General features: G+C 40.6%; 1 protein-coding gene across 1 annotated transcript; it reads right to left on the reverse strand.

Moving 5' to 3' along the window:
• Positions 1-42: 42 nt before the first annotated feature.
• On the reverse strand, positions 43-8,763 carry elf3 (E74-like factor 3 (ets domain transcription factor, epithelial-specific)). The gene is made up of 9 exons (XM_083939666.1): positions 8,623-8,763; positions 8,303-8,463; positions 7,439-7,672; positions 7,064-7,171; positions 6,828-6,974; positions 6,632-6,718; positions 2,695-2,814; positions 2,306-2,501; positions 43-1,689 (listed from the first exon to the last, which is right to left on the reverse strand). The coding sequence occupies exons 2-9, from the start codon at positions 8,454-8,456 to the stop codon at positions 1,578-1,580; spliced, it is 1,158 nt and encodes a 385-aa protein (XP_083795792.1). The 5' UTR covers positions 8,457-8,463; positions 8,623-8,763; the 3' UTR covers positions 43-1,577.
• Between the last annotated feature and the right edge of the window lie 14,986 nt (positions 8,764-23,749).

Below are 23,749 nucleotides of genomic sequence, written 5' to 3' on the forward strand. Positions count from 1 at the left end.
ACCAATATCTTTATTGGAGCACTTTGCAAAGCGGAGACAAGTTCTGATACAACTCAAACCAGGTCATACATCAGAAGAGTCTATTGTTGTCTAGGGGTAGCGGCTTTAAATATCCTTCTGTCGATGGTAACACCTTAAAGGTAAAAAGGGCGGCAATGGGCTTTAATCTGCCTGGCAACACATTATAACACTAAAAGATGAGTGAAGGAAATGAGTGCATGTCCCTATATGGCTATCTAGAGAGAACATATGTGTCTGTGTTTGCACCACACGAAATTGTTAATTAATGAGTATGTATGTGTGTGCCTAAAATGAGGAAATGAGCATTCCTCTGTTCTTTAGGATCATAACGAGGTGATGTGTGAGAGAGCACGAGATTTCTATCTTCCTCTCTTTTCTGTGAGGCTCTGTGATGCAAGTTATTATCTGCTCAACCAGCCAGGACTAGTCTCATTCCAGGGGTTTATGTACCATGACCCCACTGTGCACCAACTTCAGTTTAGCCATTTCAAAAGCCACATGACCGAGCAGCTCATTTCTCTATCTTCCACAAGAGCCATGCACATAATTCCATTCTGTTTTACATTTTTGTGTTTTGCTGAATGACAATAAAGAGATCTTGAATCATATTTGTTTGTTACAAATATACCAGAAAGATTAAGAATAGTACAGTTTAAAAAATCAATCCCCAAACTTCAAGTACATATTAGAAACGGTATTTGCTAAACATGCATATACATTTATCAATCGGAAGTGGATAACAACTAAGTGGATTCATCAAATTAAAACATAAAACTTAAATCACAAAAATAGCGTTGCATGCTACTTATTACTAATGTATTAATACACACTGTCTTAACAGGTGATGATCATATAAAAGACGTAATATAGTTACCCTTAAAGTACTTTTTTACTTTTTACACTGTGTAACCACAATAATAACTGATATGAAAGACAAACACATAGTTAGTATTAATGTGAAGTAGCATCACCCATTTCACCCTAGTTCCCTTGTTCTGCCTTTGCCTTCACATGAAGTTTACCAGTAAAAAACTTTGTGTTTTTTTCTTTCACATTGAGCTTACCAGCAGAGTTGTCTAAATTTAGTCATACATTCAGATACACAATAACAATAATAATAATATAACATTCACAATAGTCATTAATGCCCAGATACCAAAACAAACTCCATAGTGACAGATTTGGAAGAGTTATTCCTGCATTCTGTACAATTATAAAAACCTTGCCATTTAGCCTATAGGTGCTTCCAGAAAACTCACAAGCATCCAAAATTATGTAAATTGGGGTAACTGCACACAAACTAAAGATTTGGCAATGAAAACTGTGCTGAAAAACACAAAACAGACAGTATTAATATTGGTTCATAAAACCTACTAGAGCCAATAACAATGGCTTACATTTTCTGCAACACCTTCCTTCTAAGAGGAAGTTAGTGTCTTAAACATCTGGGGAAGCAAAGGATTTTTTTTTTCAACATAGGCCACACAAATATTTCGAGTTCCTGAACTATTGCTCTGATTGGCTTTTTGGTTTCTACCCACTCGGTGACTGATTTCTCACATGCCCATGCCAATCTCTTCAATCTTCCAGCCGCTAGAGTTCTTTCCAAATTTGTATACAAGCCTCCGTCCGTCAACTCGCTCCAAGATCTCCCTCTTGTAATAATACCTGAGGGAGGAGGAGGGTTAATTAGTCCAGGTTTAACGCACAACATATGCAATTCTCTTTATCATTTGCTGCACTTAGAGCAACTTCAAACTCTTGTTAGTAAAGGAAAATGTCAAAAGTAACATCTAGTCTCTTCAACAATATTCTTGCACAAGACCTAAATTTAAGGGGCACTTCTTCAATTTTACATCAAAGTCAAAGTCTCACTATCACTGTCAAAACAGTTCGGGGCGCTGTCATCTGACATCATACGGTGTTTTTGGCTTTTACATTTCAAAGTTAGAGCATCAATTCTGTGTTACAAACTTGGGGTGTGGTAAATCACTGTAAAAAACCCTTGCAAACAAGGAAAAACTACCAGTGTAGCCAGTGTTATATTTAGCCTCTAAGTGCTTACAGAATCTCAGGCATCGATGGTTGTCTATGATGGAACGTCTCCCCATTTACAGAGTAATAAATACATTTGATAGTGTTGTGTTTTAGGCCAAGCCACAGTGCAAGACTGTTAAACTTGTGAACCACGTATAAATGTTGAATCATTTGGGATTCTGATAGATACGATTGAAAACTGATGAAGCAACTGGAATTCCCACATCAAACTGCTACATGAACTCACCTCATGGCACGGCTGAGTTTCTCGTATGTCATGCTGCTGTTCTTTTTTTTCTGGCCCCACATCTGAGCCACAGTCTCGGACTTGAGGAACTTAAAGACACCCTCGTAACGGTCCTCCCACTTCATCAGGCCCTGGTTCTTCTCTGGGTGGATCAGAATGTCCCTAATGAATTCCCATAGGTGAGTGCCACGAGGTGCTATAGACAAATAGTGGGGGCAAAATTAATTAAATGTGTGCATGGATGTATAAGCATGCAAGTCAGACAGATATGCATCTACAACGTGATAAAATGCAAAGTAGAATCTGCTCAGCAGTGTTCACATACAGATGCCTTTTGAACAGTGTTTTACATTATGAATGACAGTATGCTGATACAAACATGACTTTACTGTGTTTGTTTTTCTTTGGATTGTCATAAGTGCTGCTGCTGTGCTCTCTGCTGACTTTGGGAGGTCGGCCTCGTGGTCGCTTGAGTGGAGACTCTCCCTTTTCCGTTTTGATTTGTGCCTCTGTTAAGACAAAAGTTGTTAGATGTTTACTTAAACTTACTGTCACGGCTGACTGTGGAATACAAAGAACTTTACAAACAATGGGTCTCATGCAAGAACAACTTATAGAAACAGATGTGTTATTAACTGGCTTAAGCCTGTGAATGTTCTCATTTGTCCAGGTCATTGTTATCCACAAAGAAATTTCCGTCAAAAGCAACTGGACATGGATGAGAGGTGAAACGTCTTCCTAGACAAATAACCAAGTCCAGTTGCTTTTGACTGAAATTGCTTTGGGGATATCAACAGGTTTGTAAAAGTGTTGGAGGAGAGCTTTCAGTATTCAACAATTCATCAACAGGGCAGCAGTAGCTCAGTCAATAGGGGACTCAGCAGGGAACTGTAGGGTCGCCGGTTTGACTCTGCTATTCCAATTGTGGAGGAGGTAGATGTCATATATAGTTTATGTAATGAAACTAATGTTGCCACAGAATCTGTAACAATGGAACGCAGAGAAGTTATTGTATTGTTGCCTTGGTTACTTGGTTTTCTGATGCCGGTTTGTTTAGATGTTTGTGCATTAAAGTAAATATAAACGGATGAAGCTGAAAAGTGCCCTGCAGAAAGAGCTACCTGCCACACCGGGTCACACAGGTCCTGCCACACAGTTCAGTGAATGAGGTCACAGAGACTGACAGAGATGAGTAGACGTCTTATTTTCTGAGTTGAGTGTGTGATGTTAATGAGGAAAGTGAACAGTGGACTGTGCAACTACAAGTTGATTCCTCTCTAGTAGAATTTAATATTGACACGGGAGCTGATGTCCCTGTCATAAGTGAGGACACGTTTCACACACTCACCCCTGAGAGAACACTGGACCCACCATGGATTATCTATTCACAGCCTATGTAGTATGTGGACGTAGAGTCAGCAATCTCCCCAGCCGGGCCAACTAAGGATGAACCTGGTAAGGCGAGTGGATGAGCTAAAATGCATCACCAGCCATCTAACCGACAGTGAGCATGGTACTCTAACAACGGAATCAGTCAAAATCCAGTTAAGAGATGATACTGTAGCATATGCTGTGCACACTGCACGTCATGTGCCCTTTCCCATGTTACAGAAGGTGGAAGTGGAAATATAGAGGATGGAAAAGGATGGTGTCATCGAGCGGGTGACTCAACCTAGTGAATGGTACGCTCCCAGTGGTACCAGTCCTGAAGAACACAAGCACAGCCCGAATCTGCGTTGACCTGAAAAAACTAAATAAGCCAGTCAAAAGAGAACGCTACGTGCTACCCACTTCAGACGAGATAACAGCCAAGCTGGTGGTGCAACTGCGTTTTCCTTTCTTGATGCTGCCAGTGGATTCTGGCAGATTCATCTTCATCCAGGCAGCTGGAGGCTGACAACATTCATAACACCATTTGGCAGAAACTGTATCAAAAGATTACCTTTTGGCATAACAAGGGTACCAGAGATCTTCGAGCGGAAGATGCTGGAGATTCTAGAAGGACTGGCAGTCTTCATGGATGACATCCTAATCAATGGGACCTCGATGCAGCAACATGATGCCCGACTTAGAAGGTGCTGCAGCGTGTTGAGTTGACAGGGTTGAAACTCAACACGGAGAAATGCTCCCTTGGGCAGAGCCAGCTACGCTTCCTGTGTCATCTCATCGACCAGTCAGGGGTCAGACCAGGCCCTGACAAAGTGGAGGCCATACACCAGCTGCCACCTCCTGAAAATGTGCAGGAGCTAAAGAGAGTCCTAGGCATGGTGAATTACCTGGGGAGGTTTGTCCCAGTCCTTGCCTCGGAGGGACAGCCAGTTATATGAGTGGCTAAAGAGCAAGAACATCTGGACCTGGGGACACGTAAAGCAGTCAGCTTTTGAGGGCATAAAAGAATGCTGACTAAAGCACCTGTTCTTTCCTTTTATGATGTCACAAGGCCTACAGACTAGGACCTTTGCTTCTTCAGCTCCAGGGAGAAGAGTGGAAGCCAGTAGCCTACTGCTCCGGGCGTCTCTCAGAGGCTGAAACACACTGTGCCCAGATACAGGAGGAGTGTCTGGCTGACATGTGGGCTTGTGAAAAGTGTGATAAGTATCTGTGTGGCCTAGATGATTTCAGGTTTGAGACTGAACATAAGCCATCAGTGCCGCTCATCAACAGCCAGAGCCTCGATAATGTTCCCTTGAGATGTCAGCGTCTCCTAATGCGGCTTATGAGGTATAGACCAGTTGCTGTATATGTGCCAGGAAAAATTACACACATGACACACATAGCGAGGTGGAGTGTTTTGTAGCTTCGGTGGTACAAGGTATCCCAGCATCTCCAAGCAAAATGGAAAGCATCAAAATGGCAACTGCAGCTGACAGCGAGCTGCAGTCTGTCATCAAATAATTATTTATAAAATTTAATAGATAGAAAAAAAAGTAGCCTGGTACACAAATAAAAATCACTCCCCTGTGTTGTCATGGAGATATGACCTCAACATACAGACTAGAATGTTTTGTTGTACCAGGCCTCAAATAGGTTTAATTATGCTGTGAAAACTAAAAAAATGTATTTGTATTGCACTTTACATTTAACACTCTGAAAGTGTTAAAGATGTATGTTTGTTCCATCTGGTCCCCAGAACGGCGCCAGAGCCGTTACGTTTCAATAATATTCAAGTTTGTGCTTCCATCTGTTACAGTTGCGCTGTATTCCGGCTGTGTTACCGCTCCGTCACTGTTCCGTCACAGCTCCGCTGATCCGGACAGGACCTTAGCAGATAGGCAGGTCTTCTGTTTTTGCCATATCACAGCAATTCATCACAGACAGGAAGTCGTGCACAAACACAAAATTAATTTCAGGAGGCTGGGCCTTATCAAAAATCCTTGCATATGATTGGATAAACCACTTGTCTGTCATCTTTATTGACGTGCTACTTCAACCACTCACATCTAAACCAATCCATGATGCTGAGGAGTGACACAGGGAAACGCCAAACAGAACAGCCAACATTGTTTCCACCATCAGAGCAGTTCTCTGGTGTTCTTTTAAAAAATAAATATTCGCTAGATTGGACAACACGGATGCAATAGCAGCATCAAGTTATGCTGCGATCACACCGCACGCGATAGACTTGAAGCAAGAAGAGCTCAAAGAAGACCCAGAAAAAGTGCGATGAAGCAGCGCGATTACATACAAAGTCAATTTTTATTTAGCCACACTTGCACCATGACTTGCAATACAGCCTACTATCGATGGCACATACACTAGATGCTAATCTGGAGAAGTGGGGGGATTCAGTTCATGAGGGTCTGTGTTTTAGTCTATTGGCATGGTACTTACTGGTGTAGTCTCCGCTAGAGACACGGTGGTGCCTGCACTCAACTTGACGAGCCGGTGTAGTCTCTGCTAGAGACACGGGACTCCCACTCCCGTTTATCTAGTAACGTGTTCTGTTATCCTAGCTCCCAGGCGGTGGAGCTAATGTGAGCTAATGTGGCGAATTCTGTAAACGTCACCCAGACGGACGTACCCCCCCCCCCCCAATGTCACATCAATGCCCTCTTTTGGTAAGAGGAAGTTAGGAGGAGTCAAAGTCTGAAAAGATAGCAGCTCCCAGAGGCAAATTTGATTGGATCAAGTTGAGAGAACGGGCCCCAGCGGAGAGGCTACGTCCATTTTTTGTACAGTCTATGATGCATTTTCTAATCTGAGGTAAGGAGCCTTTGCTGATTCTGTTGTGGTACATGTGTACGAGCCCACCATGTGCAAAAATGTAAGAGAAAGTTAAGTTAAGAATACAAAAATGTTTTGGTATGAGTTTTTCTGCTTACTTACTAGAAATCAGAGGGTAGGAGAACTCCAGGTCTGATTCGCCACTGCCAGACTCTGGTGAACCAAGGCTTAAGAAGTCACACATCCCACCTGAACAGACATAGGAACCATTAAGATGTTTTAGATAAGCAGCGTTCTTAAGAATGAAATGAATGAGAGGCAGAAGAGATGAGTAAGATGATGAGAACAAAATACTGACTGTTAGAGGAGGAACTGTACTCGCTGTCAGACTGGTTATCAGACAGGTACTCAGTGTCTCCTAGAGGTGTGATGGGCTCCACTGTTAGACTAGTAAGATCATAATCATCCTTGTAGTCACACTCCATCTTGCTGAGAGTGCTGCCAGCTGCTGGTAGTAAGTAGTAGCATTAGCCCTATGATTTCCACACTATATCAATTTTATGCTAGTATGTAACAACACTATACAATATGGACCTTGGCCAATTTTAATGGTGCTGAGCAAAGGAAACGTTAGGTTGTCCAGGAAGTTGTCCAGGAGCTGGCAGGTTTCATTCAGCTCTGGTCCTGAAAGGCTCTGTAGCTCTGGGAAGAAAAAGGACATGAGGTGATGAAAACATAGTTGTTATTTTTACATTCATCCAGGAGAAGAAAACTCCATATTGACATATAACTGCCATGGCAAATTTGAATTTGATGTAGCTTTGTGAATTTTGGCACTTTAAACCCTTCGCTTACTAAAATATTAACACTACAATTTCAGTCCAGAATTCAAATAACATGAACTTTAGATATATTTCAGCTCTGTAAATCTACAATCATTTCCACTCGACAGATGCATACCATATTTACCATATTTGGCCTTATGTTCTTGCAGACTCTGATGAAGGTGGAGGCCAAGCTGCGGCCCGAAGACCCCTATCATCTGTCCTTGGTTCATCTGGCAGAGAGCAGAGCCATCCATGGTACAGTAGACCAGACTCAGGATGCTTGCATCAAACTTGTTGCTCTCTACGTGGTCACTGATCCACTCCAGAACATTGTCTGCCGTCCAGCAGTGAGGGTTAATCTGCCTGTACCACTGGCCTGCAGACAGTGAAAGGGATTACTTGATATACTACAGAGTGTGGAAGGTTTACAGAATGATACCTCTGTGCCAGAATTAAGCATTATTACCTGTTAATGAGAGAAGACTTATAAACTGTATATTTTCATATACATTTTTGATCTAGGTTCACGTGTCTGACTAAATTCTATCGAAGAAGACATAATATGTCAAAACTCTTGTTCTTTAATGTGTGTCTACATGTTCAGCTATCAGTGTGGTGAATTAATACCAGTCTGAATCATCACCCAGTCTGGATTTGTTTCTCTAAGGTCAGACAAACAAAGCCTGAGCTGTTTCAACTATGGGAGGGCGGGGGGCGGTTATGCTGAGTTAAACATTGGCTGCTCAGTAAATGATTGAGCCAGCAGTGTCTAAATGAGGTCAAAGCAAAGTTCAGTGAGCTAATGGTCCCACTTGGTAAAGTGTGAAAGTAAAGATTCATTTTTGTTTTGAGATTACTTTTCAACTGAAACTCATGAAACTCAGACTGGAGTTATGATTAACAAAGGCTTGACAGCCAAGGCACTACACTTTCACTGAGCAATTGAATCTTACAGCAATGATAATACAGAAATGAGGGGCACAGCAGTAGTTGGTGTTCCTCTTACCATTTATGTTGGAGCTGTATGCTGAATTGTTGATATTAAGGGTGTTGATGCTTGGCAGCACACTGAGCTGCTGCGGCAGGACATCAGGGCTGCCAGTCTGATAGACGGTAAGGTTGGCATGAGTCAGGATGCTGCTGAGGCACGGTGATGACATTGAGACGCTAAGAAACATAGAAGATACTTGTGTACGTGCAATTTCCCATGGACAAACTGAAACCAGCAACAAGTTTGCTGTCACCCAGCTTCTTAACAAAATCCGTGTAACTTCTAAACATGACCAGTTAACATTTCAAATAAAAAGTTAACTAATGTTTTTTTACCTGATCACAGCACGAGCCACAGTATGATGGAAAGGAATTATGGTCCAAGATAATCTGCAGTATAAGCGTGTTGTTTAATTTCCACTGCTCAAATATAAGTACTCTCCTGTTCTCTGTGTAACTTGTGTCTCTGAGGCAAATATAAAACTGCTCCTGCATTTAACCACCTGAAGAGCTTTATACTCCTGTAAAGGAGTGGGGGACAGACTTAGGTGAGTTCAGGGGAATTCCACCTGAAACTGGCCACTCCTCCATTCCTCCTCCTCCACTTTCCAGAGAACTTGATCAACAAAACAAACCTGCTTTGCAATTGTGTCCAACCTTTTTTTGTATTTCTTTAAAATCACCAGTTAGGGTTGGATTATGTTTGTATTTATAGGTATACATAATGGAGTTTGTTTTGTGTTATCACATCAGTTCAGTTCAGAGCTTTAGATTCCCTCGAGTGGAAATTTGATTTACAGTAGCGCGCATGAACACAAACAACATACAAGAGAAAATTGCAAACTAAGCACAGCAGTTACAGCGAACAACCAAAAAATTTGAATTAAAAAATAAAGAGATACATTTGTTAAAATTGTCAAACTATTGGAATTGCAGCCATGAGAAAGTGCTACAGCTTTAACTTTCACATTCCTTTCACTGAAATGAAACAGCAGTGCTGAAATGTGTTGGAGGATCTTTACACATCACAAATACAGAGAAACAGGTAGTGGCATATTTTCTTCAGTCAATGTTGAAAGATCAGTTATCACATTATATAATTCAAATGTTTTGACCAGACTTAATTTTGTCATATTTCCATGACACAGCCATTTTTCGCTTCAGGAAGTGAGTCAGGGGACAGTGGCTGACAGATGTTTGCTGATGGTCTAAAAATACCTGTACACAGTGGGCAGCAATGGCAAACAGCAGACTATGTTGACAGTTCCAACTAACCTGCTTTGTGTCTGACTTTCTGACTCTTTCTCTCCCTCTCTCTCGTCGCACATACAAAGCTACATGTATTGTGAATAGAATTTTAAAGAGATGCAGTTGCTCTGCATATATTGTGCTGATTAGTCACATGCTCACTTACATGCTAAGATTAACCTGAGGGGAGAGAGCTTGAATGTTGATACTAATTGTATCCTAACAGTAAGAAAGACAGTATACTACAGGGAAATCACACACTGTGTTTAAGCTGGCTGATCAGGTGTCATGTTACAAAGAGAAAGCTGAAGATTGCAATCCTCTTGATAGCTCACTGTTGGTACCTAGTGGTTAGTGATTAACTGCCTACACCTCTACTACACGTACTGCTGCTACCACAAACAATGTACTGATAAAATATGGGTAAAATTCAACGGGTAGTACACTTCCTGACCAAAAGTATGTGGACACCTGAATATTACTGGTACGTAATCACTGGGAAGGTTTCCAGGTGATTTTGAACCTGGCTGCATATATTTGCTTTAATTCAGCCACCAGAGCATTACCGAGGTCAGAGCCCTGGTTTTCTTTACAGCGTTTTTTTTTTTTACAACTAGGCCTTACAACCATTAGATAACTATAAATTACAATTAGCTAAATTTTCTACCTCTTTTTCCTTGTGTTTGTACAAAGATCAACTTGCAGAATAATGCAAATAGCTTGAGATCAATGGCGGCTTTTGGTCTTTCGTAGATAATTGGCAGTCTTTCTGGGGAAAACCTGGTTTTATTAGGAGAGATGGTATTCATCCTCTCATAGCTAAGAACCTGGATGCAGTTGTTAGCGGTCTAAAACCATGACAACCCAGTGTTGGGATCCGGAAGCAGAGTCGCAGTTTAATACACCTCTCTGCCGTGCCCAGGAAGCAGAGTCGCAGTCTTACACACCTCTCTGCGCTCCACCCTGAAATTGATCACCGTGTTGAAAGCGTTGCAGGCTCACTACAAACAACACTCAACTCTGTTGCTCGTTTAAAAAAGAAGATAATGAAACAGAGGAAGTTAGCTCTGTGGTATAACTCACAAACCCTGGAATTAAAACAAATATTGTGAAAATTGGCAAGTAAGAGACGCTCCACTAACTTGGAGGAATCTCACTTAGTTTGGCAAGAAAGTCCAAAAACATATAGGAAGGCCCTCCCTAATGCCAGAGCAGCCTATTACTCATCTTTAATACAGGAGAATAAGAACAATCCTAGATTTCTTTTCAGCACTGTAGCCAGGCTGACAGAGAGCCACAGTTCTACTGAGCCATGTATTCCTATAATCCTCGGTAGTAACGACTTCATGACCTTCTTTAATGACAAAATTATGACTATTAGAGACAAAATCAACTCGCTTGGCACCAATGTTTCTTCAAACCCAGGAACCTTAGAAACAACTGTATGACTTGATATATTCTTGGACTGTTTTTCTACAGTTGACCTTAACAAATTAACCTCTACTATTTCCACATCAAAGCCCTCTACTTGTCTCCTAAACTCTATTCCAACCAGGTTACTTAAAGAAGGTATCTAATACTTCTGTATTAGATATGACTAATATGTCTTTATCAGCAGGTTATGTACCACAAACTTTTAAAGTAGCTGTAATTGAACCTCTTCTTAAAGAGCCCAGTCTTTATCATGTGGTACTAGCCAACTATAGACCTATATCTAATCTTCCTTTTCTTTCTAAGATGCTTAAGAAATTAGTCGCCAATCAGCTGTGTGAATTTTTACATAATACCAAGGGGCCGTCCTCCCAAAGTCAGCAGAGAGCACAGCACCAGCACTTATGACAATCCAAAGAAAAACAAACACAGTAAAGTCATGTTTGGAGTATCAGCATATCGTCATTCATCATGTAAAACACTGTTCAAAAGGCATCTGTATGTGAACACTGCTGAGCTGTTTTACAGATTCTACTTTGCATTGTATCACGCTGTAGAGGCATATCTGTCTGACTTGCATGCTTATACATCCATGCACACATTTAATTAATTTTGCCCCCACTATTTGTCTATAGCACCTTGTGGCACTCACCTACAGGAATTCATTAGGGACATTCTGATCCACCCAGAGAAGAACCAGGGCCTGATGAAGTGGGAGGACCGTTACAAGGGTGTCTTTAAGGGCGTACTCACACTGTCCTTCTGGCCGTGGGCCAAAACCGGTTTTTCAGCTAAAGCCTAGTACCTTTAAGCAGTGTGAGTGCACCCGCTCCGCGCACAACTGCGGCCAGAGGGTCGTCCACGGCCCGCTTGAAAGAGGTGGGCTTTAGCGGAGCCGTTTGCACATGTACGAGCACGAGCGTGCGCACGTGTGCGAGCACGAGCACGGGCCATACGGCAGTAGCGTTATGTCCGCCTGTTCGGACATGTAAATAGAAGGACGGACCATGTGCGGACATTTAACACCAACAACAATCGCGGTGAAAGGTTCACGTTGGTGTGATGCGGAGGTGGAGTGTTTACTGCAGATTTGGTCGGATGAAAATATTCAAAAACAGACGGCCAAGACGCACAAAAACTCCGAGGTCTGTGGAAAGATTTGTAAACAAAGCCACACACAAGCGATCAATGCGTGTGACGTGTTACGGCGTGATGGCGTATGGACAGCAAGAAGCATTGGCCGGCCCTGGCAGTGTGAGTACAAACGGGGCTGGGGCGCGGGGGGGAGAGGGAGGGGGGACAAGTACCCTTAAGTCCGGGTCGCGGTACGGAAGAAAAATGTGAGTACGCCCTAAGTTCCTCAAGTCCGAGACTGTGGCTCAGATGTGGGGCCAGAAAAAAAAGAACAGCAGCATGACGTACGAGAAACTCAGCCGTGCCATGAGGTGAGTTCATGTAGAAGTTTGATGTGGGAATTCCAGCTGTTTAATCAGTTTTCCATCATATCTATCAGAATCCCAAATGATTCAGCATTTATACGTGGTTCACAAGTTTAACAGTCTTGCACTGTGGCTTGGCCTAAAACACAACACTATCAAATGTATTTATTACTCTGTAAATGGGGAGACGTTCCATCATAGACAACCATCGATGCCTGAGATTCTGTAAGCACTTAGAGGCTAAATATAACACTGGCTACACTGGTAGTTTTTCCTTGTTTGCAAGGATTTCGACAGTGATTTACCACACCCCAAGTTTGTAACACAGAATTGATGCTCTAACTTTGAAATGTAAAATCCAAAAACACTGTATGATGTCAGATGACAGCACCCCAAACAGTTTTGACAGTGATAGTGAGACTTTGACTTTGATGTAAAATTGAAGAAGTGCCCCTTAAATTTTGGTCTTGTGAAAGAATATTGTTTAAGAGACTAGATGTCACTTTTGACATATTCCTTTACTAACAAGAGTTTGAAGTTGCTCTAAGTGCAGCAAATGATAAAGAGAATTGCATATGTTGTGCGTTAAACCTGGACTAATTAACCCTCCTCCTCCCTCAGGTATTATTATAAGAGGGAGATCCTGGAGCGAGTTGACGGACGGAGGCTTGTATACAAATTTGGAAAGAACTCTAGCGGCTGGAAGATTGAAGAGATTGGCATGGGCATGTGAGAAATCAGTCACCGAGTGGGTAGAAACCAAAAAGCCAATCAGAGCAATAGTTCAGGAACTCAAAATATTTGTGTGGCCTATGTCGAAAAAAAAATTCCTTTGCTTCCCCAGATGTTTAATACACTAACTTCCTCTTAGAAGGAAGGTGTTGCAGAAAATATAAGCCATTGTTATTGGCTCTAGTAGGTTTTATGAACCAATATTAATACTGTCTGTTTTGTGTTTTTCAGCACAGTTTTCATTGCCAAATCTTTGCTTTGTGTGCAGTTACCCCAATTTACATAATTTTGGATGGATCATAGCACTGAGACATCACTAGTAAAAATTACTAACGACCTTCTAATAGCTTCAGACAAAGGACTTGTCTCTGTGCTTGTTCTACTAGATCTTAGTGCTACCTTCGACACTATTGACCATTGAATCCTGCTACACAGACTGGAGCATCTAATTGGCATTAAAGGAACCGCACTGAGCTGGTTCAAGTCTCATTTATGAGATCAATCTCAGTTTGTACATGTTAATGACAAATCATCCATGCACACTAAAGTCAGTCACAGAGCTCCAGAGGTTTCTGTCCTTGGACCGATTCTATTCACCTTATATATACTTCCCTTAGGAAATATTATAAGGAAGCACTCCATACATTTTCATTGTTATGCTGATGATACACAATTGTATTTGTCGATCAAACCAGAAGAAACCGATCAGTTAGACAAACTTCAAATGTGCATTAAGGGGAAAAAAGCCGGATGACCTGCAATTTTCTGATGTTAAACTCAGAAAAAACTGAAGTTATTGTACTTGGCCCCGAAGGCCTCCAAAACTCAATAGCGAAAGATATTGTTACTCTGGATGATGTTATGTTGTCCTCCAGCACCACAGTAAGGAATCTGGGTGTTATTTTTGATCAGGATATGTCCTTCGATTCTCACATATAATTAACGACAAGGACTGCATATTTTCACCTTCGTAATATTGCGAAAATTAGGAACATTGTGTCTCAGAAAGATGCAGAAAAACTAGTCCATGCATTTGTTAATTCTAGGCTGGAGTATTGCAACTCCTTATTATCAGGCTGCTCCGATAAGTCTGTTAAGAGTCTCCAGTTGGTCCAAAATGCTGCAGCCCGTGTACTAACTAAAACTAATCGCAGAGAACATATTTCTCCTGTTTTAGATTCTTTGCACTGGCTACCTGCAAAATCTAGAATAGAATTTAATATCCTTCTCCTTACCTACAAAGCTCTTATTGGTCAGGCTCTGTCGTATCTTAAAGAGCTTATAGTACCGTATTACCCGACTAGATTGCTGCGCTCTGAGAGTGCAGGGCTACTTGTCGTTCCTAGACTTCCAAAAGTAGAGTGGGAGGCAGAGCCTTCAGCTACCAAGCTCCTCTCCTGTGGAACAAACTCCCAAGTGTCATTCAGGAGGCAGACACTGTCCCCTTATTTAAGAGTAAACTTAAAACTTTCCTTTTTGATAAAGCTTACAGCTAGGGCTTACAATCCCTTAACAATGTTGTTATTTTTTAATTGATTTTGTTCTCTTTAATGATGCTGCTATAGGCCTAGTCTGCCGGGGGATAATACTTTTCCTGACACTCTGAGCTTCTCTCCTCTCTGTCTGTATCATTCCTGTCTCATCAATGCATGTTACTAATTCAACTTCTTCCCCGGAGTTCTTTGTGCTTTGTCGTCTCTCAGATCTCTGCTGATTGTGGTGGTGCCTGCTGCTGTGGTCCTGCATGATGCTTCCTGCTGCTATTATCACTGTTACTCATATAAACTATCATTAGTTTATAAATTATTACATTTGTAGCTAAAAAAACATCATCAGTGGTATGTCTCGCTGTATCTTAGCTGCTATTGCCACTACTCATCATTGACCATGTTTGCCACCATAATTACTATCATCTTCATAATCTATTACCTTAGCTGTGTTTGTTTCCACTTTTCTGCTTAACTGCCATAACATATAAGTCAAATTCACATTACTATAGATATTATTATAGTTGCTGTTACTCTTTGGTTGCTTGCATCCCTGGAAGTGTGTCTGTCTGTCTCTCTCTGTCCATCTGTCTGTCTTTTCTCTCTTTCTCTCTCCATTTCTTCCTCCCCAACCGGTCAAGACAGATGGCCATCCTCCACAGAGCTGGGTCTTTCCAACGTTCCTGCCTGTTATGGGGAAGGTTTTCGTTGCCATCGTACTCTAGGGAGGAACTGTTGGGTCTATGTAAATCATAAATAACTCAGAGAGTTATTTATGTCTTTACATACTCTGTAAAGTGTCCTGAGATAACTTTTGTTATGATTTGACACTATAAATAAAATGTAATTGAAATTGAATTGAATTTCAAGGAGGGAACGCTTATTTTTTCGATCTACATCATAAATATGTTTGTTTATTTATATGTAAATTCTACCCTTCGTTCCTTTCTGTGACCTTGTCGTACCAACTAGACGTCTTTTCCAGGGACTTGACCAGTGTCCTCTCAATGGCCAGCAGAGCTATGCTGTGGTCTTGGCCCAACTGGAGCTGGTGCGCCAGGCTACTGTGAAGTGTGACCGCCTTTGAGTGTGAGTGTGAGTGACGGGAGGCATAGCCCCCCAGCTGTCGCTGCTCGTTGGGGATAGAAACTGCAGGGTGACCGAACAGAGTCATCAAACACAACGCTATTCGTTTTTAACAAAGACAAAGTCGCTGATCGGTAAAGTCTCCGGATCAATTCAGAACAACGGAATGAAAAACTTGGAAATATCCGGTGGATGTTTATTCTTCAAGATCGCTGATTCGCTCATTTAGCTGTCAATCAAAAAAGGATTCCGCCACAGACAGCTTATCTAATCATCATGCAGAAGCTGAGCGTCCGGGTTCGACTCGTTTTCTTTGAGTTTACTTTATATTAGTACAATAAATGTAAGCTTCTCAAATGTGAGGGTTTTTTTGTTTTGCCTACTCCTTGTCTAATAAGTAAAGTGGATATTTAAGTTATGGACTGGTGGATGATCAAACAATGGATTATAAAAACTGTAAGCGTGATCGATAATGTAGGACCTCATAAGGAAGTGCTGTTTAAGTGTCTGGTTGTCTGCTCAGCGTCACAGTAAGGGAGCCGTAGATGAAGACATTTTTATACTGGTTTCGATAGGAGATAAGGTGTTTTAAAACCTAAAACCCTCCTAGGGTAATAAAAATACCAGAACTCCAGGACGAAGGACCCCTTTTAACCTAAATCAACGTCAAATCTGACCGCAATTCGAACCGGAGGACAGTCTCTGTTGGGAGACAGAGGGACTTTCAGTAATAAAATCTACACAACAGAACTTTGTGTAGAAGTTTGGAAAACAGTTAAAGTTCGATGTTTCATCGTAACCGGCTGGTCAAAGACATTCTTGCAAGTGTGTAACAGTATATGCATTATTTGTATCTTGTTGTGATTATGTTTATGTGATTTCAGAAGTGCAAAGTCTCTGTCTAATTCCTGAAATATTTTGTTTTTTAATAATAGGCCCGTCATTATATCTAGGAGAATGTGATGATGTGTAGTATCTGTATCTGTTAAAACTGTCTGCCTAAAGATTTTGGTTAAATTGGATATCAGAAAGCTTAATAATGGAAAATCAACCAAAGATAGTTTAATCTTAGAATTAGAATTCCGGTGTAAAAAAGCAGTTGATTCGCTCAGAGTCTAAGGGATGGATTAAACCGAGACACCCCCCTTTTCTGAGTAGAAAAGGAAGAGACTGCTGTCTCTGCAACTCTTCTTCACCCCTCTACACCTCGCTCTCTGCACCTCCTCTCCTGCATCTCTACCTTTTCGCACCTCTGACCCCCCCCCCTGCTGTTCGTTTCTCTTGTTAACCCCAAAGTTAGCAAGAGACGTACTTTATATTTTGTTTCTTACTAAAGTATTTTCGTTTGTTAATCTATTTTTATCGCATGGCCTTTTTTAAGTCTTCTACGACACGTTTTTTTTTTAATCTTTTATAAGTATAGTTAAACCCCTTGTGCTGTCTTTGCCTTTTTGTCTGGCCGGCAAATTGCATCGAACTCGCGACTCCAGCCCCACAGAACCGATCAGAACCCTTTTGTCAACCCACAAACCACCTCCAGAGGCAAGCCTACTGAAGAGCCACGACGGGACCAGACGAGACCCGCCGATCCAACTGCGCAGCTCACCTAGTCTACAAACCGAGCCGAGGTCCGCCAAACACCGGGACGCGGACCCACAGAACCTGCATCGGTACTGTAAGACGCCAGGGCGACTGTAATATCAACGGCAAAGTAAGGTTGGCCTTTTAATGCGACTCTTGGTTAAACGTTGGTAACAGTTAAATTCTGATCCGAGTTCTGTTGGCCGGCTAATTAGAGCCAGTTTTTTTCATCCGCCAGTGATATTATAAACCAGCCCCGTAGGTCTGAATCACTGTTGTCCCAAGCTTTTATATCCACATTTAACCTTTTTAACCACTATCCTGTATTCTCCTTGTTAAGTTGTCAAATAAATGTTTATAACTTTACGTCGTTGTGAGAGTCTTCCGTTCTGTGCAGAAAGTGTTGGTCACTGATAAAGGCTGTGGTACCAATAAACGCGTTCAAGACGAGACTGATAAAATTTAAACCATCAATTACTTTAAATAACTAACAGGTATTAAACCTTCACCAAAGTTTAATAAATATCCTGTCTTATTTTGGTGTGGTGCCCTTACTTCGAGGTAAAATAAATCCTAAATTTTAACGAGTCATGTTAATTCATAATGAATTCATCGACTAATATATTTTAGCCATAATAAAAGTAGGCTCTCTCTCCTACAATAACAGTCATTGCCAACCCATATTTAGTTTCATTTGTATTTGGGTTACCTCCTCTATTTCATTCTGGCCATAGTGAAGGGTTCTATGATGCTCAGTTATTTCCTAAACTTGGAATGTCTAGAGCAGTCATATACTGCTCCCGAAGAGCTACTGCCCCTACATGTTTCAGGTTTCTCTCTTCTCCAACACTCCTGATGATCTGCTCATATCAGGCAGCTGAAGCTTGATGACCTTAAACGTGATGTTTTCAGTTTGCTTCAAAGTAAATATCACTCCCTGTGGATACAATTGAAAGAAACACTTCTACTCGACTCAAATGGTATACTTCAAACCAGTTTCCTGTCATGTGACGTCACGTCAGAGCGCTTTTTTCGGCGTTGAAGTCCGCCATTGTTGTTTCATCGCATCAATTGTGGACCGGACCAGACCGGAAGAGTGGACTGTCTATCAGGAAACTCGTTAAACAAGGTAGTAATTCAAAATTGTGCTGTTTTAGTACAACATGCACTTTCTGTGTACTTTAATGGTCAGAGGCAGAGTGAACAACTAACAGTATCTTAAAAACTGGGTTTAAACTTTGTTCACCATGCAAATGCTGGTTAAACCAGGTCTGTTGCTGAAACATTAACAACAGCTAACTAACAGGTTTGTTGCCTGTGTTTGACAAGTGCAAAGATAATGTTGTTGTTAATGTTACTGTGCAGTCGCGTTATGAAAGAATAAGCATTAATTATTGTGATAAGTCTTGATTAATGTCAACGAGAAACGGGAGCTGGTCTTCTTAGCCACCTTTTCTTCCAGGTGAGCTGCAGATCCACACCACGACACACACGCATACCGCTGTCTGTTCAGCAGAGTGTGGCAAAGTCGGCGAAACTCCACTGTGAGTTAGAGTAATTGTGATTTGCGACGGTCAGTGAATACATTTTGTAGGTGTTTGAACGCAGGTAGCTGCAGGAGGGATGGGGGGAGTGGAGAAAGGATGAGTTCATTGAAAGTTTACTGTTTTGATGCCGTGTTCGGCACTTAACTGTCGAGGGGTACTTGAAACACACACACACACACACACACACACACACACGCAAAATGATTAGTGCTGCAACCGAATTTCACAGCTGTGAGATGATTGGCTGTTGGAATCCAAGGCAGGGAGCACATGTGGGACTTACGGTGGCCCTGAAGTGTAAATCACTACACAAAATAGAAAACAAAACACCAAATAGGAAAGCACTTCAAGAAATCCTAAAACACAACAACATTAACTTCTACCGAAAAGGGTAGGCCTATCTAATCAGAGGATGGACCCTCCTGATTTAACGGACCGACTGTCTGTCTTTTAACAGGAAGGAGAGATGGAAACCCTGCTGCAGCTGTACATGGCCGTGTAACGTTAGGGTCCCTTATTTTTCCAGTAACATGACGGATTTCAGAGTGAGATATTGAAGCAGACTCCGACACACATGTGAGGCAGACAGCTGGTGCACCTCCTTCAGTGCAGCAGCTTCGTCAGCCTCCTGTGCAGCTGACGCCCCCGGTGGGAGGGATGGTCATGGCCGAAAACATGAACTGTGCATCATAAGTTTAGTTTTTTAATATTTGTCAGCTTCCACATTAGCCAGCATAATTGTTTCAGTCATAAGGACCGAGGTGTGGTTAGTAGTCTTGCTGTAAAGAAGCCGAAACACACCAGCTATTAAGCTAATGGTATTGTTAGCCTGCACCTAACGTTACAAGTTAATCCTGCAAAATCTGTAACATCAGTTTGTTAATGTTAAAACCCCTAAATTTAGTTACAGAGCGTTAGTTTGAGATTATGTTTGTACAGCTAATGTATTTATAATTGGTTGTAACAGGCTGTTATCGCCTGGGTCCAGAGCCCACAGAGTCAGTTAAAACAGAGATATCAGGCAAGTAACGTTAACAGCAATGTTGGTGTGTTAACGTCAGTGTCTAAGTTTAATGGAGAGACTGTTGGTAACGTTAATGTAGGGACATATGCACCTAAAGTTACAGAGCAGTGACAGAGTGATTCAGAAAAAAACATGTCCATTTACTCTGCTATCTAACATGAACTGTTAACTGTACATGTTCTATAGTAAACAGATATATCCACTCCAATGACATAATGCTGTGTAAAATAACACCACTGAGTATAATGCAGTCAGACACAACTCTACTAGTCCCTCTGACCTCAATGATAATATTATATGATAATCTTAATGACATAATGTGATGTTTGAACAAACACATTATAAACGTCATGCATATAGATTAATTGCAGGGCCCTTGTGTTTGACTACATTATTTATTTATTGTCAGTGTTTAATGCAACAGTTTTATTCAAAGTGGTAGTGATCCCTTAATCTACAAAAAACAAGAACATGTGTTTTTTTCTACATACTAGATTTTATTTGTATACTATATTTACTTTACTTCTGTGTTTCTTCACAAATGATCAGATTGTGAACTGCCTGATCTGCTTTTTCTCAATGCTTCTCTTGGCAGTCCTGCTTTTAGACCATGATGGCAGCTGAGAGGTTGATGGACCAGTGATGCTGACATCTGATCACCCTATTAAGGAGAAGCTGAATCACTGAATGTGATCTAAAAGCATGTGTTTGCTTCCTCATCCTTCACATTGGCCATAACAGAGTCACAAAGGGGTCTACATCTCATTATCATCTCATCAAAGACTGCTGTATCAGAGAGTCGTGCTGACTGCCCTTTCCACATCCTGCCAAAACATCACCGGGGACAGTTGGACAGCCTGTCTCTAACACAACTTTTGCAGTTTAACACAGTGTGAAAGTTTACTGGATAAGATTACTATTCGTCAAGAAAAAGTCAGACCAAAGTCTACAATTCATATGAATGAAAAATGTTTTCTAGACATTGCAAGATGTTTGTTTTTACCTTTGTCAGTATTCATTCATTTTATATATATAAGTTGAGAAAAAATGTTGCATATATCTCATGATTGTCTATGTGTATTTTGATCAATTAAAACATTTTTCTAATAATAAAATAGTTAATTTAGGATTGTATAAATCTAATGAGTGCTTTTTAGTTTTAAATGGATACATCTGTTTTTAAACTTTTGACCATTTGGCACATCCACATTCATATTTTAAAAAGATCCAGTCTTGTGTTTTATTTTACATTTGTATTGCAGAATGTTTCTTATTGTACTGTAGTTCCTGAATATAAAAATACATGAATAGTCTGTATATTTTGGGATGTTGGTAAATAGTTTAACTTCTGTATGCAGGCCTAACATTAATGCAGTAACTGATCTTTATTGCATAAAATGTTTTTATACAGCATGACACTTTGAGTATTTTTGTAGATTGTCACCTAAAAGGGACATTTCATAATCTAAATTCCACCTCCTTCTGGAAACTGTCTCCTGACGATGGACCTAGTGAAGGTAAGGGCTTTATGTGCCGGCCACAGGCCAAGCAAACGACCTGCATCTTAACTGTGTAATGCGCCTGGTTATATGGACACAATATCTACAGTTAATGATAGAAACATTTAAAAGGTAGATATAGGTAGTGATGATGTCATACTTAAAAAATAGTACAGAAAATAACCCAGGTTCTGTTTTGAAATGGTCTTAAATTTACTGTTATATTTATAAGATACCCTTTTTTATATGAAACATGATGTATGGTACAAAACCAATGAGTTATGGGTTTTTAAAAAGCTGCTGAAGAGATTCACTTGGTCTAGAAAAATGAGATAACTGAAAGTAAAAATAATAAATGACTTTCTCAGACTCTCTGTCTGTCCTCGCTCTCCTGCGGTTCGTTACAGCCCTATAAACGTAATGTGGCGTTAAATATTGAAAGTCACGTTTCAGAGAAGCAGGGTTGTACAGAAGGAAAAACTATTAACATCCAGATGAGGTGAGTCGTGCTGTCCTTACAGAGCTGCATGGACCAGGGCAGCTACTCCGTTATCTGCTGTAGCAAGTACTTGAGCAAAGGTTGCGTTTGACACGTAGCTAGTGTTTTTGCTGAACTACTTCCCACATAGTCCGATATACTCATCCTGATGTTTAGGTTGGTTGACAACATATCATCTATCACGTCGTACAGATGCCCTGCATCAAAAATAATTCCTAATAATAGCGAAAGTATCTTTGGAAATACTCATACTTTGAAAATAGGCTCTTTTCCGGCTTTTCCATCTCTCCTTCCTGTTAAAGACAGACTGTCCAATCAGCAGAGTCCATCCTCTGATTAGATAGGCCTACCTTTTCCGGTAGAAGTTAATGTTGTTGTGTTTTAGGATTTGTTGAAGTGCTTTCCAATTTGTTGAAGTGCTTTCCAATTTGGTGTTTTGTTTTCTTATTTTGCGTTTGGTTTTCTTATTTGGCGTTTTGTTTTATGATTTGCTGTTGCATTTTTCTATTTGTTGTTGTGATTTGCACTTCAGGGCCACGTAGTGACTATCTGCTAAATCAGTGGTTCCCAACCTGGGGGGCCCAACCCCCCAAGGGGGGCGTCAAAGATCCAGGGGGGGTCGCGAAGCCCTCTTGATTTTAAGGGGTTTAATAATTTTAATGTAATTAAAATGTTAAATGAATGAGTAGGCTAAGCATTTAATTCATATATGTGACAAAATCAACTAAATCCAAGGGCCACATTAAACATTTATTCGTGTATTTCAAATTTTAGATAAATGAATAAGTTATAGGCCTATATCACGAGGAACAGAGCGTGTGTGACTTGAACGCCTCACGTGCAGCAGTCGTTTCTAGGCGGAGCTAAGGGAGAGATGGCGAAGCGTCAGGTAGAGGAGACTGCGAAAAATGTCAAAAAGAAAAAGGGGCTACCAAGAAAGTTATATTGAGTTTGGCTTCATAGAAGCAATGGATACAATTAGAGCAGAATGTATATTTTTAATTTTTTAATAATTAATTTTCTTTATTATATTTCAATATGTTACCTGCTTGAATGAATTTGAAAAAAAAAGAACTTGTACTTTTAAAAGTACAAGTTCTGAAGCTGTTTTTCAAATTAATTTAAGCAGGTAACATATTGAAATATGTTAAAGAAATTTTTTTTTTTTAAAGTACAAGTTATGAAGAAATATGTTGTAATCATACACAGGTTCTCCTCATTGTCCCATGCTGTTATTAAATAACTGAAATATGAAGTATTTCATGTAAAAGAAGTTATGAGGTTCCTTATTTTATTTTTATTTTCATGGGGGTCACCAAAGTTTACAATGGTAAAAATATGGGTCCCTTAAGAAAAAGGTTGGGAACCACTGTGCTAAATGATTGACAGATAGGCAGTTTATGAGCGGTACATATTTGAAGCCATTTTTTCCCCCAAAATAAAATAGTGTGCAGAGTAAAAGTAAATAAATTGCAGACGATATTTTATTCATTCAGTGAGACCCAGTATCAAAGGATCCACAGAAGAGGAAGGGTTTATAAGTCCATTCTCTCATATGTCAGTATAATCCAGTACAGTACAATACCAGAATGCCTAAGGTCTAATAAATTGGGGTCTGTATTGACAATCCTGGATAATACTAACTTGTGGCAAAGGAATCAGGAGTGGAGGAGGTAAAAGAGAGATGGCTGGCATTGTTTACAATGGATGAGGTAATTATTTTTTAAATCAATAGCAATAGGTGGCCTGTGAATTAAATGTTATTAATATCCCCTATTATATGAAACCTGTGGAGAAGAAATTAGCCAAAGGAGTCACAAAAATGTCACAAAAGAGCTTATACCACATCATTTTAATGCAATATGTAATGTCATAACTTACATACAGTAT

This window comes from Echiichthys vipera, assembly GCF_963691815.1.
Source record: "Echiichthys vipera genome assembly, chromosome: X".
Lineage (NCBI taxonomy): Eukaryota > Metazoa > Chordata > Actinopteri > Perciformes > Trachinidae > Echiichthys > Echiichthys vipera.